The sequence below is a fragment of the Vombatus ursinus genome, unplaced genomic scaffold (assembly GCF_900497805.2).
Source record: "Vombatus ursinus unplaced genomic scaffold, bare-nosed wombat genome assembly UNPS02001287.1, whole genome shotgun sequence".
NCBI classification, from domain to species: domain Eukaryota; kingdom Metazoa; phylum Chordata; class Mammalia; order Diprotodontia; family Vombatidae; genus Vombatus; species Vombatus ursinus.
The window spans coordinates 11,476,730-11,489,694 of NW_020941065.1; the positions used below are offsets into that span (position 1 = coordinate 11,476,730).

Consider the following 12,965-nt stretch of genomic DNA (forward strand, 5'->3'; position numbering starts at 1 on the left):
TCTCCATCTCTCCTTCCATCTCTTATTCCCACTCAGTTTCTGTCTCCATCTCTAATACTGTCTATGTCTCTTGATATCTCTCAATCTCTCTCCACTCTCTTTGTCTCCATCCCTTTCCACCTTTCCATCTCTCCCTCTCATTTTTAGTCTCTGTCTCTGTCGCTACCTCTTTCTGTCCTACACACACACATCATAATGAGAGGCAGCACCAAGTAGTGGTTAACGAGCCAGTGATGGAATCCAAAAGGCTGGGGGTCACCCTGGACGAGTTGCCTTCACTTCTCAGTGCCCCAGGCAAACTCTCTAAGACTAAATTATAGGAGGTGCCATTCGGCTTTGGCAGAAGGAATTTCCCACACTGATGAAATCTGAAGTCTAGACTTCATTTATTAAACATGTATGTTCTCAAAATATTAAGTGTAATCATGTGAATTTGACTTTAAACATTATAATTTAGGCGTAATTAATTGTTGCTAGTCATTCAGGTCCTCATCTGCTTTCACTTGGACTTTTTGTTGCACCAGCCTTCTCTTCTAATTGGCCTCTCTGCCTAAACCCTTCCTCTTTCCAATCCAGGCTACTCCTCCCAGATGCCACAGGAGATTTTCCTTAAGCATAAAACTGACTACATCACTCCCTTGCTCATTAGACATCTGTATCTCCCCATTATCTCTAGTGTCTAATACAGGAGCCTCTTCTTGGCCTCCTTTCCAGCCTTACTATACTTCATTCCCTTTCATAGACTCTGTGGTACAGACAAACTGGGGAAGTCTTTTGACTCCTCTGAGCCTCAGTTTCCTCATCTGTAAAATCATACTTTTGACCCCTAGAGTTGTTGTGAGGGTTAAAAGAGAAGATACTCGTAATGTGCCTCGCACACGCCCGACACACAGTAGGTGCTCACTAAATGCTTGTTCACTCCCCCCTCCCCTCTATCTTGCTGTTCCTCACATAATGCCCCATCTCCCCTGCCTTTGCCCAGGCTATCTCCCCTTCCTGGAACGTTCTATCATCTCACCTCTACCTCTCAGAATCCCTAATTTCCTTCAAAGTTCAGCTCAGATGCCGCCTCCTACACGAAGCCTTTTCTAATCTCCCCTCACCCCAAGTTGCTAGTGTCCTCCCCCCAGTGTGTTTGCTGGATATATACTCACACGTTACTTTCCCCTATAGAATGTAAACTCCTTGATGGCAGGCGTATTTGTAGCATAATATTCCCAACCCCTGGAGCAGGGCTTGAGACATACTAGGTACTGACTCAGTGCTTTTTGATCAGCAATTAAGAAACAGTTCTTTATTTTTCTTCCTAGAACCAAGATATTCATACGTTTCCCCAGAACTCTTTTTGCCACTGAAGACGCTTTTGAATTTAGCAAACATCAGCTAGGTATGTTTTTTTTTTCACTTCCTTTTATGTGTGAACACATGTAAAATAGCTAGTATAAAATGAACAAAGAGTTTCCTTTGTGGAGTCATGCAAAGAGTGAATCATAGACATTGCCCTGGAAACCTTCCCTTTGAAGAGGAAACCGGACCCTGGGAAGGAAGACAACCAGTCCAAGAGCTAAGGTTTCATGTTAGGGCTTAGGTCAGCTTTTTATTAAATGCTTATTCTGCACCAGGCGCTGTGTTAAGCAAACGCCCGGGGGCCACTGATTTATTTTTGAGTGTTTGGTGCATTCGTGGGTGCAAAACTCTGCCCATTTTAGGTGAGAATTAAACAGGGTCCATCCTACCTCCCCCTTCATAACCAAATAAGATTAGGAGGAAGCAGGATGAAGAAACCTAGATTAGCTTTCAAAGACCTGGGTAGGAGTCCCAGCTCTTTCCCTTACTCTGTGTGTGACTTTGGATAAATCACTTTATCTGATCAGAGTTTGTTAAGTTGAAAGAGTTGTGTTGCACCAGACCTAGGAAATCTGAGCAGATTTTGGCCACTTACCTCTCAAGTGAAGGTTTAAATAACTTTAACTCTTTTTTTTTTTTGGCCTTTTTTTTGGTGAGGCAATCAGGGTTAAGTGACTTGCCCTGGGTCACACAGCTAGTAAGTGTCATGTGTCTGAGACTGGATTTGAACTCAGGTCCTCCTGACTCCAAGGTGCAGAGCCACTGCACCACCTAGCTGCCCCACTAACTTTGACTCTTAATGGTCACTAGGTTGCCCAATGGCCAGAGACCTGGACTTTGAAGTCTGGAAGACCTGTGTTCAAATGCATCCTCAGACACTAGCTGGGTGATCCCGGGCAAGTCATTTAATTCTGTGAGCCTCAGTTTCCTCATCTGTAAAAAAAAACCAAAAACAAACCTACCTCACATGGTTATTGTGCAGATCAAATAAGCTAACATGTGCAAACCTCAAAGTGCTACATATATGCTAGCTATTATTAAATATGTCTGAGGGCTGTGGGATCATGCTTTTGGAGCTAAGGTCATGCTGCCCGTGATATCATTCACAGCTAAAGCAGATTAGGCAGGGCTAATGCAGAGGGGAGCAGAAATATTTAAAGGATTTCCCTCCTTTGAAAACTATGTAGACGTTTTTAGCAGGCTGGGTCATTATAATCCCCAGAAGGGAGATTTACTAAATTTAGCAACGGCGTACAGAGAGGGTTGTCGTCTTCAGACAAAACTATCTTGTGATTTGGACAAAAAAAATCTGTGATTTGGACAAAAAAAATCTTGTGATTTCTTGTGCTGCTGGATTATGAAGGAGAATCAAGGGGAAATCTTTACTGGGGCTATTCATCTATCTATCTATCTATCTATCTATCTATCTATCTATCTATCTATCTATCTATCCATCCATCCATCCATCCATCTATCCATCCATCCATCTATCTATTCATCTATCCATTTATCTATCCATCTATCCATCCATCCATCCATCCATCTATCCATCCATCCACCTATCTATCCATCCATCCATCTGTCCATCCATCTATCCATCTATTCATCCATCCATCTATCTATCCATCCATCCATTTATCTATCCATCCATCCATCCATCCATTTATCCATCCATCCATCTATTTATTCATATATCCATCCATCCATCTATCTGTCCATCCATCTATCCATCTATTCATCTATCCATCTATCTATCCATCCATCCATTTATCTATCCATCCATCCATCCATCCATCCATCCATTTATCCATCCATCTATACATATTATACATCTGTGTATATATACATTACTAATATATTACCACATACATTACCAACACACCCTCATTTGTGACTTTGTCTAAATATATATTTTTGCAATAGGAAGTCGTCGATGTTTTTGCTCATATTTTGACAACTAAACAATGTTTAGGTTCAGCCCCATCAGTGATTCCCTCCCAGCCTTGACTCCTTCTCACTGGGTTTGGGGCCAGATTCATAGAGAGGCGTGAAATTCCATCCTCTGACGCACATTCTTGATGTCTTCTCTCTAAGGAGAGAAAAATGCAGTGGACCCGAATGAAACCTATTTCACTGAAACTTTTGTTTTACTTTAAGTTGCAAAAATCCAAAGCACATACAAAGGCTGCGTAGAGAGGAGAGCATATCTGAAAAAGAGGCAAGCAGGTAAGAAGTAAGCATGAGGACCTCATCTGTGCCTAAGCTGGGAGGGGGGCAGACAGCGTTCGAGGGTTCAAGTCCAACTTTGGCCACTTGGTCACTCACTGGGTGACCTTGGGCACATTCCCTAGGCTTTAGTTTCCTGACTTATATAATGGGGTCATGAGACCAAATGAGAACGTATGTTAAAGATTTTGTAACTATAAAATGCTCAGCGAATGTCAGCCACTGTTAGGGTTTGTGGAAAAGGGACCCAAACTGATGATTTAGTAGCTCTTCGTCAAAGCCCCGTAACCTCAGCATGGTACGAGACAGCTGGACGCTCGGACTTCAGTGAGCGAAGATGAACAGAGCATTCTTGGGAAAGCCTTCATACGTTCAATATGATTTTGCTACTTTGTTCATAGCAATATTGACCTCCCTGACGCCAGTGATCAATTCTTTCAGCCATCACACTTGAAGCCTTCTGGAGAGGTGCCCTGGCGAGAAAGGAAATCAAAAGGAGAAAGTGGGCCACTCAGATCATCAGAAAGTAGGTTTGCCTGTAAAACGAGGGCCACACTCTTTAAGTACAGGGAGTGGGGCGTGGGGTGATTTCTAATTAATTAATTAATCCAATAAGCATTTATTAAGCTCCTGCTGTCAATCATTTGAAACGTCAAGACTGAATCCAAATCAGTCAAAGGGCTGCACTTGAGGACCTAGAGGGCCACATGTGGCCTCGAGGCCACAGATCCCCACCCCTGGTCAAAACACTGCAAATACAGAAATAAAAAGCAACCAGTCTTTGCCCTCAAGAAGCTTACATTCTACTGGAGAGAAACAACTTGTGCCTAGAAAATTCATTACAAAATGTTGTTTTGTTTCTCCTTTCATACTTTTCTACTATTCAACTTTTTGCTTGGGAAGGTAGAGACAACATAGCATAGTGAGAGGCAGGAGACCGAGGTTCAAGGACTAGCTCTCTGCTGCTTGCTCTGTGGCCTTGGGCAAGTCTTGTGCCCCTTCTGAGTCTCAGTTTCATCATTTGTGAAGTATTTGTAAATGTTTTTAAGTTTCAATTTTTAAAAAATATTTGTAAATATTTATGAGTTTATAAAATAAGTATAATGCTTTTGACCCTTGTGAGCCTCAGTTTCTTCATTTGTGAAGTATTTGTAAATATTTTTAAGTTTCACATTTAAAAAAATATTTGTAAATATTTGTGAGTTTATAAAATAAGTATAATGCCTTTGACCCTTCTGAGCCTCAGTTTCTTTATGTGTAAAATAATTCTCATACTGGCATTTCCTACTTTCAGAGTTTTTGGGTGGAAAGCAATTTAGAAACCAAAGAAGCAACCTGTAAATGTGAATTTTTATTAACAATGATTTTATTATTTATTCTATTTATTTTTATTAATATTTATTTTTTAAAATTAATAATAATGGTGAAACCTTCAGAGTCAAATTTTACCTACTCAAGTTTTGACGCCATCACAGTTTTTCATGTGTTCTCTTGACCTAGGGAGTTGAGACATCTTCCTCTCTCTCCCTCTCTCTCTCTCTCTCTCCCTTCCTCCCCCCTCCCCATCTTTCTTTCTGTCCATCTTTGTCTCTCTGAGATGGCTGCTTTGGTCTATCGGACATCAGATGGCACAGAGAGACCCCAGGCCCCCTAGCAAAGGCCCAGGTCAGAGTAAGTCATGACACAATTCCTTGTTTAGGTTCATAAGGGGGTTCATCAATCGAAATCAGACTCTTTGTTCAGAAAATGAAGACTACATTATCTTTGTGCGGAAGAATTACATCTTGAACCTGAGACATCATGTTCCCAAAAATGTGTTGGACAAGAGCTGGTTAAAGCCTCCAGCCATCTTGGAAAATGTATGTGCTAAACCTGGCAAGTGTGGTAATGACGTGATGGGGAGTGAGGGGCTCAGCTGTATCCTTCCTTGCTGTACCTTTTTCTTGGAGTAAAAGGCTATAAGCGGGGCAGCCAGGTGGCGCAGTGGATAGAGTGCTGGTTCTGTAGTCGGGAGGACCTGAGTTCAAATCCATTCTCAGACACTCACTAGCTGTGTGACCCTGGGCAAGTCACTTAACCCCAATTGCCTTAAAAAAAAAAAAGCTATAAGCAACTATACTGCGAGCCTAGTATTTACAACAGATTCAAACCCATCTTCCTTGAGAGAACTATAAAACTAACGTGCTATTTGAATAAGGCCCCGCCTCAATTCCCCATGTTCCCAGCTTGGGTCCAATCATCAAGTAGTATAAAATAAGATCAATAGCCTGGGGCAGCCAGTAGCTTTTCCCTTTGGCTATAAGATGAGAACATTCCCATTTAATAAGCACTTATTAAGCACCTACTGTGTGCAGACCCCTATGCAATCCCATAAGACGGGGCTCAGCTCCTGTGGAGCTCCTGGGCTGGTAGGGGGGCATGTGGCTCCTAGAGAGATAATTAGTCAGTAGATGATTGTTGTTCCTCTTCCTTCCTTGTGGAAGGGGACCAATGACATCATGAGGGTCACACACACACACACACACACACACACACACACACACACACACCAAAAAAAAAAAATGGTCAGTGGGTCGGACAGAGCCAAAGTGCTTTGTGAGCCCTGAGGGGGAAAGTGTTTTATTGAATACAGGTGATCAGGCAAGGATTGGCATTTGACCCGGGTTTTAGAGGATGAGAATCAATGGCAATAAAGAAACAAACATCTATTAAGCCCCTACTGCATGTGGGCACTGTGCTAAGTACTTTACAAATATTATCTCACATGATGTGCAAAATTAGCCCTGGGAGGGAGGTGCTACTGTTATTCCCATTTTACAGTTGGGAAAACTAAGGCAGACAGAGGTTAAGTGACTTGCCTAGGCTCACACAGCTAGCAAGTGTCTGAGGTGAGATTTGAACTCGGGTCTTCTTGACCCCAGGCCTAGCACTCTATCCGTGCACCACTCAGCTGCCTCTGATGGAGCGATTAGCTATTGGAGGCAGGTGAAAAGATGCGGAAGTGGATCTGATTGAAGATGAGGCTTCCACATGGGCTTGATGGATATGTGATGGAACATTTGTGACTGTCTCTGTATGGGGGGGAATGGCTTCTCTTCCTCACAGACTTCTGAGATGCTGAAGAAAATCTGCATGAGGAACCTGGTACGCCAGTATTGTCGTAAGGTGACAGCGCAGAGGAAAGCTCAGGTACAGCCTTTTCCCCTCCCCCTCCCTCATGTGTCACCTGAGGACGGGTGAGCATGCAGCCTCCATTCAGGAGTCACCTGAGGACAGCTGTGTATGCAGCCTCCATTCAGGAGTCACCTGAGGACAGGTGAGCATGCAGCCTCCATTCAGGAGTCACCTGAGGACAGGTGTGCATGCAGCCTACACCACAGGAGTCACCTGAGGACAGGTGCACCTGCAGCCTCCATTCAGGAGTCACCTGAGGACAGGTGCACCTGCAGCCTCCATTCAGGAGTCACCTGAGGACAGGTGCACCTGCAGCCTCCATTCAGGAGTCACCTGAACACAGGTGAGCCTGAAGCCTCCACCACAGGAGCAGGGAGGCCTTGTCTGCTTGTTTTCCAGTTAACAAGGGGGTCAGAGGACCCTTCCTGAGGTTTTACACTTGGAAGGCCAGAATTTAAAGGTGCTACAGAAAATACACCTTAAGTGGGGGAGCTGAGGAAGTGTCAGGACCCCAGCTCTCTTCCATTAGCTCCAGGCTTGGACTTTGTAAAGGTATATGTGTAGGTTTCCACATATCTTCTAATAGCACTGGGGAGTAGGGCTGAGTTGTCTGAGCCCTAGTCAGAGGTTCTTACTCTGGGGTCCGGGGGTGAATTTCAGGGGGTCCATGAACTTGGACAGGAAACAAATTACATCTTCATTTGTCACTAACCTCTAATTTAAATTTAGTGATTCTTCCAGTTACTTAAAAATCTTCTTCTCTGGGTCTTTATGCATGGGTGTGAATCTTGGAACTCCCTTTGGAAATGGAACATGTTGAAAGGAACACAGGATGCTGGCCCAGAGACCTCTGGGTTTGAAACCAGCCTCCGTTATGTATTAGCTAAAGAACCCTGAGCAAATCACTTTCCTCCCTCATTTCCAGCTTCCTTATCCATAAAATGGGGCTAATGCTTCCATGTAATAAGGGGGTTTGTGAGGAAAGTACTGAGGAAAACGTAGTGCTATCAAAATGTAAGCTGGGGTGGGGAGGCGGTCCCGTGCCTACACCAAGCCAAATACAAAGTCCTTTGTTGGGCGTTCAAAGCCTCCATACCCAGCCCCCTCCTACCTTTCCAGTCCCCTTGCGCCTTGCTCCCCAACATGCTCTGGGATCCAGTGACCCTGACCTTCCACGAACAAGACCCCTCATCTCTCAGCTCCGGGCATTCTCTCTGTCTGTCCCCATGCCTGGAATCCTCTCCCTCCTCCACTCTACCTACTGACCTCCCCAGCTTCCTTTAAGTCCTGACTAAAATCCCACCTCCTACAGGAAGCCTTCCTCACCCCCTCTGTTAATGATTTCCTCTTTATCCTGTCTGTAGCTTGCTTTGCATGTATTTGTTTGCATGTTGTCTTGCCCCATTAGATTGTAAGCTCCTTGAGGGCAGGGATGGTTTGCCTCTTTTTCTATCCCCAGCACTTAGCTCAGTGCCTGCCTGGCACATAGGAGGCATAATAAATGCTGATCGATTGAGCTAATTGCTTTGTCATCCTATAACCAGTATTTATATAACAGTTTAAGGTTTCCAAAGCGCTTAACCAATATCATCCGGCTTGATCCTCACAACTGCCCCGGGAGGTAGGTAGGTCCTACTATCATACCCATTTTACAGATGAGGAAACTGCGGCACAGCACAGTGAAATTACTTGCTCAAAATCACACAGCCAGTAAGTGCCCGAGGCAGGATTGAAACTCCAGTCTCCCTAAGTAACCCCACCAGGTCTATTGCTGTCGACTGCACCCTGTAGCTGCCCGAGGATGGCAGAAAACCATTTCGATCGTCTGTCACCAGATGCAGCAAAAGGTGATTACAAGCGACCTGTTCCGAGGGAAGAAGGCTGGCTACCCAGAAAGTTTAAGCCAGCCCTTTGCCGAGAGCCGGATAGGTGAGTCCGTGAATCGCGGTGTTTTCCTTCTGGATCCTAGTCCTGAGACAGCCTAATGGGGCACAGGATTGGGATGCCGTGGGGCATTTAATAATGACTTCCCTCCACTGAGATTTTGGGTACCAGCTTGCCCAACTATCTGAAGGGCTTTTTTTTGACTTATGGGAGCCCTTGAGCCCAACAGCTGTCCTCAAGAATCCAAAGATCAATTCATAATAAACTACTTTTTTCACTACCAATTTTTTTTTTTAAATTTTAACTCAGATCTTTCTAGTGAATGTTTGTTCTGCCCCTCGTCCCCGTTAGCTGACAGGTCACATATCCCATTTGTAAATATTAGGGGAATTAAAAACATAACAATTAAGGAAATTAACCTGTGGCACGTGAGAGGGGATTTCTGATTGTTGGTTGACAGGGCAGAGATGGGGCTCTTCAGGGATGCTTCTTTCACCCGATGCTCTGGTTTTCTTCCTAGATGAGGTTGACATTAATCCCAAAGTCCTGCAGCTCATTGGCAGTGAGAAAATCCAGGTGAGGACAAAGAAGAGCCTTGTGTCGGACGTGTTTGTAGTGAGCCTGGGGTGCAAAGAGTACGCTCCTAAGAGGCCAGAGACCTGGGTTCTAATTCTGACTCTGCCCTGAAGTCCTCAAGGCGATCATGATGCCTCTAAAAAATGTGCTCTCCTTAGAGGAATAAACTGATATATCCGTGTGTCAATTTAAGTTTCCCTCACCTAGCAATTCGTCAGACAGCAAACGGCAAACAAAAAAGCATTTACTAAGCCCTTCTATGTGCTGAGGGCTGAGGACGCAAATAGGAAAGGAAGCCGGCCCTGGTTCTTCAGGAGCGTGTGGGAGGGCCCAGCCCCAGGTCCGCATGGCGGGTAATCTAGGTGGGCTCAGTTTAGAGAGGAGAGGGGGCTGCCTTCTGTACGAGCTCATCTTTAGAATCGTTTCAGATGAAAAAACCAAGTCCATTTCTGACATCGAGCGTTTCGGGAGTCCTGAGGACTCTGAGGATGAGACCCCTCCTCTCCAGGTGTTCAGCAGCTGTTGAATAAATGAGTTATTTATTAAGCACCTACTGAGTGCAGGAATGATCTCATCATCAAACGTAAAACACTTAGCACAGTGCCGGCACAAAGCAGGGGCTTGATAAATGCTTGTCCCTTTCCCTTTCCCCTGGAAATACCGAGAGAAAAATAAAAATCTCTCCTCTCAGGGAGTTTACACCCTGTTGGGGGAGAGAGCACATACATTTCTAAGTACTAAAGACAAGGTTATTGGAGGCAGGGGATTTCGTTAGCAATTGGCCGGCCTGGGAGAGACTTCAGGTAGAAGGTAGTGCTTGGGCTGAGGGAGTTGACTCTTTTTTTCTCTTATTGATTTCATTAAATATTTTCCAGTTGCATTAAAAAAATTTTTTTAACATTCATTTTTTAAAATTTTGAGTTCCAAATTCTCTCCCTCCCCTACCCATTGAGAAGGCAAGCAATATGATATCAATTACGCATGTGAAGCCGTGTAAGACGTATCTTGGGCCAAGCTTTGAAGGAAGCTAAGGATTCTAAGAGGGGGAGGGAGGCCAGGAGGGATGGCATTCCAGGAATGGGGACAGACGGCGCAAAGACAGAGGCAGGAAATGGAATGCCATGTGCAAGGAACAGCAAGGTGACCAGTGGTCTGGCCTAGAGAGTCTGGGAAAGAGATTGATGGAAAAGGCGCAGCAGCCTGCTGGCTGGCCTCCCTGACTCAAGCCTGTCTCCGTTCCAGTCTCAGCTGCCATATTGATAGCACAGGTCTAACCATGTCGCCACCCCCTCGATCAACGCCATGGTTCCCTCTGACTTCCTGCATCACCTGGGCCCTTTCTGCCTTTCTAGTGACCTCACCCCTTACACAGCCCTACCGTCCCTTTGCATTCCAGTCACACTGGCCTTCCGGCTGATCCTCACCCCCAACACTCCCATCTCGCCATCCCAGGCATTTCCCTGGTCGTTCCCCGTGCCCGGAACTCTCCTCCTCATCTCCCATCTCCCCGCTTCTTCAACTCAGCTCCCACCTTCACCAAGAAGTGTTTCCTAGTCCTTCCTGTTGAGATGATCTCCAATTTATCCTGTATATACCCTGCTTGTGTGTATGTTTGCATGTTGTCTTCACCCTTAGACTGTAGGCTCCTTGAGGTCAGGGATTCTTTTACCTTTCTTTGTATTTCTAGGGCTAACAATAGTGCCTGGTATACAGCAGGTGCTTAATAAATGCTTGTTGACTGACAGGGAAAGGTAGGTTAGAACTAGATTATTGTTATGAAGGGCTTTCAATGCCAAAGAAAGACCATGTGTTTTATCCTGGAGGTCATCATCTTGGTGATGATGACTTATTTTTCTGTCAAGGTTCAAGTCTTGGGTCCTTTGAGAAAGATGACATAGGATTGCTTTCTCGGAACATTATAGTGTCCCCCATCCCTACATCCATGACTAAGTCAAAGATTCAAAAAAATCTTGATTTTTAATGAAGAATTCTTAGACTTGGGGATATACTTTTCTTTTTTTTAAAGTTTTTTCTTTTTGGTGAGGCAATTGGGGTTAAGTGACTTGCCCAGGGTCACACAGCTAGTAAGTCTCAGAGGCTGGATTTGAACTCAGGTCTTCCTGACTCCAAGGCCAGAGCTCTATCCACTGCACCACCTAGCTGCCCCTTTAAAGTTATCTTTTAAACAAAATTTCGGATGTACCTGGATAAGTACGTAGGTGCCATCGTATGACTTGCATGTTATGTGATCCTTTTGTTAGAGTTGCTGGTCAGCTGCCTGGGAGTCAGGACTTGGGTTCTAGTCTTGGCTTTGCCACCAACTCACTGTGGCCTTGGGCAGCCACGCCCTCTTGATGGGCCACGGCTTTCTTGCCTCACCCAACCCCTTATGTTGCAGACCATCTGGACAGGCTCCTTCCTACTCTAACTTTCTGCCTCCCTCCCCTCTCCTCAGTATGGTACACCGGTGGTGAAATACGACCGGAATGGATTCAAAGCCCGGCAGCGGCAACTGATCCTCACCCAGAAAGCACTCTACGTGGTGGAACTTGCTAAAATTAAGCAGAGGATAGAATACAAAGCACTCAAAGGTAAGCCTGGAGCGGGCTAGGGTGGAAGGCTACCCCACGGGGAGGCTGCGGATCAGCCCTCGTACTGGGCTTGAGAACCATCAGCACAGTCCTGACTCACCACTGCTCACACTGTTCAGAGTTTTTAGGATAAGAGCACATGTGTATGATGCACTTACTTCTCCCACCCCCCCATCCACCCATCTGTGTAACCTAAGAAGATGCCATTCTATGAGAGCCCTTTATCGTAGCGCAGTGCCTGGCCTGCTATGATGGGTGTTTAATCCATGCTCGTTGACTTGATTTGACTATGGCTGGGTTCAATCACTAGTAAAAACAATCCTGGTTTGGGGGGCAGCTAGGTGGCGCGGTGGATGGAGCTCTGGCCTTGGAGTTCAAAGCCGGCCTCAGACACATGATACTTACTAGCTGTGTGACCCTGGGCAAGTCACTTAACCCTGATTGCCTCAGCAAAAAAAAGGAAAAAAAAGTGAAAAAAAACAGAACAAAATAATCCTGGTTGCGCTTCTTGCTAAAACTAGGGTCCTTAACCCAGGATCTGGGAATTTTTTCCTAAACATTTTGATAACTATTTCCATATAATTTCTTTAAATTTTTTCCTTTAACAATTCCAGAAGACTCATGATGGAAAATGCTACCCACATCCAGAGAAAGAATTATGGAGTCGGAATGCAGATCAAAGCATACTATTTTCTCCTCCTTTTGTTGTTTTTTTGTTTTTCTTTCTCATGGTTTTTCTCTTTTGTTCTGATTCTTTCACAACATGATGAATGTGGAAAAATGTTCAATATGATTATACATGTATAGCCTATATCAGATTGCATAGCATCTTGGGAAGGGGGGAGGGAGGGGGAAAATTTAGAATTCACAATCTTATAAAAGTGAATGTAAAAAACTAAAAATAAATAAATAAAAATAATAAATAAATAAAAATGCCCTTTAAAATCCAATGTGATTTTGTTTTATGCATGGTCAGTCAACAAGCATTCATTAAGTGCCTTCTATGTGCTAAGCACATTTAAGAACATTCTGAGAACGGGTCTAGAGGCCTTACCAGACTGTTCTGTAACACAAAAAAAGCTAAGAACTCCTGCTCTAGAAATACACCTGCAGTCTTTTGGAGGCAGTGGTGTTACCTTGGGACATGGTTTCAGCCATTCCCAATGG

At 44.6% G+C, this 12,965-nt stretch overlaps 1 protein-coding gene across 1 annotated transcript in view; it reads left to right on the top strand.

Moving 5' to 3' along the window:
- The window catches only part of MYO1H (myosin IH), a 48,356-nt gene that overhangs the window by 31,504 nt on the left and 3,887 nt on the right, over positions 1–12,965 (top strand). Inside the window, exons 20-27 of the mRNA XM_027865107.1 lie at positions 1,311–1,387; positions 3,505–3,573; positions 4,015–4,099; positions 5,273–5,432; positions 6,679–6,762; positions 8,583–8,676; positions 9,152–9,207; positions 11,663–11,798. Coding sequence (XP_027720908.1) covers positions 1,311–1,387; positions 3,505–3,573; positions 4,015–4,099; positions 5,273–5,432; positions 6,679–6,762; positions 8,583–8,676; positions 9,152–9,207; positions 11,663–11,798 — 761 coding nt within the window. The remainder of the gene's footprint in view (positions 1–1,310; positions 1,388–3,504; positions 3,574–4,014; positions 4,100–5,272; positions 5,433–6,678; positions 6,763–8,582; positions 8,677–9,151; positions 9,208–11,662; positions 11,799–12,965) is intronic.